This window comes from Ranitomeya variabilis, chromosome 4, assembly GCF_051348905.1.
Source record: "Ranitomeya variabilis isolate aRanVar5 chromosome 4, aRanVar5.hap1, whole genome shotgun sequence".
In the NCBI taxonomy this organism is placed as follows: domain Eukaryota; kingdom Metazoa; phylum Chordata; class Amphibia; order Anura; family Dendrobatidae; genus Ranitomeya; species Ranitomeya variabilis.
The window spans coordinates 67,322,253-67,328,252 of record NC_135235.1 but is presented as its reverse complement, the minus strand read 5'-3'; the positions used below and the strand labels follow the sequence as shown (position 1 = coordinate 67,328,252).

The window sequence follows — 6,000 nt, the reverse complement described above, 5'->3', positions numbered from 1 at the left end:
CCAAGCTACGACTCTCCTACCTTGGACACATCATACGAAGAGAGCGATCACTGGAGGAGGACATCATGGTCAGAAGAATAGAAGGAACAAGGTGAAGAGGACGACCAGCCACCCGATGGCTTGGTACTATCAAGATGACAGTGGAGAAGACCCTGGTGGACTGATCTAGGCTTGCAGAAGATCAATCTTCCTACAGAGCGTTCATCCAGCAAGTCGCCATGGCTCGAGATCCTAGGATGAGCTTTCGGGGAGTTTCTAATGCAAGTCTATGGGGAAAATCTGCACAGAAAACTCATTGTGTGAACACAGCCTGAATGAACTTTCACCATAATGTGTCACAAACAAGGCCGCAATATGTATTACTGTATCTGCCCTGATAAATCTGCCCTGCTCACACCCCAGCCCTCATTTCAAGCACACATTTATTGAAAATGACCATAACATACGCATGAGGCAGTTTTTTTTCCTCTTACTGATATCACATAGTCATTAATTGTCCAATGAAAGAAAACGTGTCACAAACTGCAACAGAAAACGCTTAGTGTGTAATAAAAAAAACCCTGGAGTGATAGTGCAAACCCGCACTGATGCTGAGGCGACACATTCCCCGTATGATCTCACACAGAAGTGCACACGCGTGAAAATTAGCCTAGAAATAAAGAGCTGTTATCTGAAAATACACATCTAGCTCTCATGCCACCTCCAACATGGCGCTAGAACCCTGACAGTGAATCAACCAATCACTGGTAACTTCCTATGCCGGTATTCGCCAATCAGCGTTGCTCTCTTTGTTAGCTTTAAAATGCATCCCCCGCCTTTAGCCAATCAGCGTCTGGGATGAGGGAGGTGGGCGGAGCTGAGCTGCCTGGCTTAGTGCAGGGCCAAGTTAGGTGGCCTCGCTGGGCTGCGCTGCTGCTGCAGGGGTTGTTCGGCTCTTGTGTTGCAGCCCTCACAGGAAGGACTGGAGTCAGGGACAAGAAAGGGAACAGGACATGCAGATGTCTCTCCTGCTGTCTCAGGCTGTCCCTAGCAGCACGTCTGGCAGTATGGAGCCCCAGGTAAGTGGTGCAAAATCACATTCCTCTGCACAGAGCTGGGAGTCCTGAGAAGGGGAACAGACAGACAACATGGCACTGTGCCTCCAGGCTGGGGATAGTGGTGGGACTGGGAATAGTGGGGGACATGCATTCATACATGTTATCAGCCACATAATGCATTGCTTTATATCATGCAACTTCCAGCATGGTGGTGCCGGGGCGGTGATCACCTCTGTCCCCGCTCTGGTGGCTGCAGGTACAAATTACACCGATAAATAAAATCGCAGTGCATGTTGGTGACGTTGGGTCGATCGCTACCACGGAACGTCTTTGCGCCATTGTTACCGTGTCACGCTGTTTGCTGGAAATTGTGATATTTGATCTCACCCGAGAGTTTCTTGCTTTATAGCCGCCACTAGTATGATGTCCATCATGGTGATTCGGTCATGGGTTTCGTGGTCATTTTACGTTTCTCAACAGCAGATAATAATAATATTTTTCTCTAGCACCAATATATTCTGCAGCACTTTACAGTTAAGCTGGAAAATGTACAGATAATACAAAGTAACACATAGTTCACCAGTTACAGGAGGAGTGAGGGTCCTGCTCGCACCCTAGGTAGAACGTGCGCGTCATGTCCGGTCCGGCCATCGTTAGAATAGGTAGAACGTGCTCGTCATGTACGGTCCGGCCATCATTATTAATAGGTAGATCACTATAAGGGCTCCTTTTCACTTGTGTGAAATACGGCCGAGTCTCGCAGGTTAAAACCCGGCTCTGCCGCCGGCACTCCAGAGCGGAGCGTGCGGTCGCACAGCAATACATGGAGCTGCACGCTCCACTCTGGAGTTCCGCTGGCAGAGCCAGGTTTTAACCTGCGAGACTTGGCCGTATTTCATGCAATTGAAAAGGAGTCTTAATAGGTAGAACGTGCTCGTCATGTCCGGTCCGGCCATCATTAGAATAGGTAGAATGTGCTCGTCATGTCCGGTCCGGCCATCATTAGAATAGGTAGAACGTGTGCATCATGTACGGTCCGGCCATCAGTATAATAGAACGTGCCCATCATGTCCGGTCTGGCCATCGTTAGAATAGGTAGAATGTGCTCGTCATGCATGGTCCGGCCATCGTTAGAATAGGTAGAACGTGCTCGTCATGCATGGTCCGGCCATCGTTAGAATAGGTAGAACGTGCTCGTCATGCATGGTCCGGCCATCGTTAGAATAGGTAGAACGTGCTCGTCATGTATGGTCCGGCCATCAGTATAATAGGTAGAATGTGCTCGTCATGTATGGTCCGGCCATCAGTATAATAGGTAGAATGTGCTCGTCATGTATGGTCCGGCCATCGTTAGAATAGTAAGAACGTGCTCGTCATGTCTGGTCCGGCCATCACTATAATAGGTAGAACGTGCTCGTCATGTCTGGTCCGGCCATCATTATTAATAGGTAGAACGTGCTCGTCACATCCGGTCTGGCCATCATTATTAATAGGTAGAACGTGCTCGTCATGTACGGTCCGGCCATCATTATTAATAGGTAGAACGTGCTTGTCATGTAGGGTCTGGCCATCACTATAATAGGTAGAACGTGCTCGTCATCTACGGTCCGGCCATCGTTAGAATAGTAAGAACGTGCTCGTCATGTCTGGTCCGGCCATCACTATAATAGGTAGAACGTGCTCGTCATGTCTGGTCCGGCCATCACTATAATAGGTAGAACGTGCTCGTCATGTAGGGTCTCGCCATCACTATAATAAGTAGAACGTGCTCGTCATGTCTGGTCCGGCCATCACTATAATAGGTGGAACGTGCTCGTCATGTCTGGTCCGGCCATCATTATTAATAGGTAGAACGTGCTCGTCACATCCGGTCTGGCCATCATTATTAATAGGTAGAACGTGCTCGTCATGTACGGTCCGGCCATCACTATAATAGGTAGAACGTGCGCGTCATCTACAGTCCGGCCATCGTTAGAATAGTAAGAACGTGCTCGTCATGTCCGGTCCAGCCATCACTATAATAGGTAGAACGTGCTCGTCATGTCTGGTCCGGCCATCATTATTAATAGGTAGAACGTGCTCGTCACATCCGGTCTGGCCATCATTATTAATAGGTAGAACGTGCTCGTCATGTACGGTCCGGCCATCACTATAATAGGTAGAACGTGCGCGTCATCTACAGTCCGGCCATCGTTAGAATAGTAAGAACGTGCTCGTCATGTCCGGTCCAGCCATCACTATAATAGGTAGAACGTGCTCGTCATGTCCGGTCCAGCCATCACTATAATAGGTAGAACTTGCTCGTCATGTCTGGTCCGGCCATTACTATAATAGGTAGAACTTGTTCGTCATGTCTGGCCATCACTATAATAGGTAGAACGTGCTCGTCACATCTGGTCCGGCCATCATTATTAATAGGTAGAACGTGCTCGTCATGTATGGTCCGGCCATCACTATAATAGGTAGAACGTGCTCGTCACATCTGGTCCGGCCATCATTATTAATAGGTAGAATGTGCTCGTCATGTATGGTCCGGCCATCACTATAATAGGTAGAATGTGCTCGTCATGTACGGTCCGATCATCACTATAAGGCCAGGATCACACATACGCGAGATAAGGCCGAGTCTCGCAGGTGAAAACCCAGCTCTGGCGCCAGAACTCCGGAGCGGAGCGTGCAACCACACAGGAATGCATGGAGCTGCACGCTCCGCTCCGGAGTGCTGGCGCCAGAGCTAGGTTTTACTTGCGAGACTCGGTCGTATCTCGCATATGTGTGATCCCGGCCTAATAGGTAGAACCTGCTCGTCATGTATGGTCCGATCATCATTAGAGTAGGTGGAACGTGCTCGTCATGTACGGTCCGGCCATCGTTATTAATAGGTAGAACGTGCTTGTCATTTACGGTCCGGCCAATGTTATAATAGGGCATTTCATATAAATCTGCATGAGCCGGTCATCAGTCAGTATCTGTTTGTACAGTTACCAACATGGAGGACTTGGAGACACATCAATGTTGTTGCATAGGTGGCACCAATAACACTGTCTTTGTTTTTATACAGGCTATTCAATTGATTTACCAGTTTTATGTAAATAAAGAGTTGGAGGGTGTATCTAGGGATACATTTTTGGGACAATAGTTAAAATAACAAACAAATCAGGCAGGTAGTTGGTAATTTCCCGCCTGTTCTACCTGCCACTGGCACAGAGAAGTCATTGACCGCTTCAACCCGCGATTCTACATGAACAGAGCAGCTCTTCCAGGCTGCACTGTCGACAGGGTGCGACTGCAGATGTTATGCTGATTGACAGCCGACATCCTACAGTGCGGGCAGCCGGCTGTCAATGGGCGTGATGTCGATAGTCACGTCCTGTCAGTGACCTATCTGTACCAGGCAGAGATCGTCGCTGGGCAAACAGGCAGGTAGTTTCTATCTGCCTATTAGTTATTAGGCCAATAGTAAAAAAAAAAAAAAAATGAAAGTCCCAGATAACGCCTTTGAGAGGTATTCCCACTATTCAACTTTAATATCGGACCAGATCCCCTCACCTATAGGAAAAAATGCCGCTTGTGCAGAAGCCGTCAAGGGCAGGTCGGATGTGCGCTTCTTTCTCCATTAAAATCCATTAGTTAGGTTGGGGCATCTTGGACCACCAAGTAGATCGCTCTGCTTTAGATCCCTGTATATTGCTGCCAAATTGCAAGTGAATGGGGCTGCAATGCAACTCTCGGGGAATAGTGACCACGACAAGCACGTTGCAAACACTTGGAACCATTTTGTTTTGTGTTTTGTTTTTTTTTGTAATTTCCTTCTCACATTGTTACCCCATTCACATGCATTGTGCTGCAGTATAGCAGAAGCATTCAGCGACTTGTGTCGCGGCAAAGTGTCACTAGCCCCAGTCTTACTTTACATTCACAGACCGGCACTGGTTCCCTGACCCGCTTTTAACAGACTCGTAGGCAGATATGAAGTTTGGGTCAGGAGTCCTGCTGGCAGTCAGTGTATCATGACAGCGGCACACACGTTATTCCGGCTTTATAGGGGAAGCCAAGACATTGCCAGTGTCACTTGTGGTGCATCTGAATGGGATACACCTTCTCAAGAAAATTCAGCAGTAATTACAAATGAAAACCTGCATGAGTGATATGTGCATATGTTGCGGGTTTTGCTGTGACTTTCACTTCGCAAGAGACGAAATCCGCCTGAAAATCCACAGCCTAAATTAATAAGCTGCAGATTTAAAGGACTTCTCTTATTGGAATGCCAGCGTGAAGAAAGTAAGAAGAAAAACTACTTAATTACTCCCGGAATCTGCTCCAGTGCTGTTGTTACGATGACGTCTGCCGGACTGGAAGCGATGACTCCCTGACCACCAGTTACCCGACCCTGCACCTCATCAGAGGTTGCGTCACTGGCAGTGAAAAGGTTACGGTCGGCACGGTGGGTGAATGATGGTGATAGGATGGATATCCTGACAGTTACCGTACATTCGAAAGACCATGGCCCCCATCCGAAAAGTGCCGTGGTCTTTCAACCGCGGGGACTCGAACATATTTTTCTAGCACTCCGAAGACCCTCTTAGTGGAGGCTGTCGAAGCAGCAGCACTGGAGCAATATGCGGATTCCTGGTGGTAAATATGGCTTCTTTTTTTGTGTGTCTGGTACAGGGGGCTTTTTTCCTACTATTGATAGTCGGAAGCCTCAATGTTCTGATCTGACATCCCTATGACTTCTTCTATTCATGTCCCGTCGGGTGATTATTTTCTGGTGATTATTTTCGTCACATCTGCTGAGATTGCAGAAAGTGGATTTTGACTGCAGTGTGAACAAAATCTAAAGGGACATAAATAGAAATGTGAATATCGCTTGTTTATCGCTGCATGGCTGTGTTCCCATGATGAGCTTTTGGTAAGTTTTTTTACGCTGCGTATTTTCAGAAAAAAAATAAAAAATACAAGT

General features: G+C 47.6%; 1 protein-coding gene across 1 annotated transcript in view; it reads left to right on the top strand.

The window, feature by feature from the left end:
• The first annotated feature begins 823 nt into the window (after positions 1–823).
• WBP1L (WW domain binding protein 1 like) overlaps positions 824–6,000 on the top strand; it is a 121,163-nt gene continuing 115,986 nt past the window's right edge. Inside the window, exon 1 of the mRNA XM_077258656.1 lies at positions 824–1,058. Within this exon, the coding sequence (XP_077114771.1) occupies positions 993–1,058 (66 nt within the window). The 5' untranslated portion in view covers positions 824–992. The remainder of the gene's footprint in view (positions 1,059–6,000) is intronic.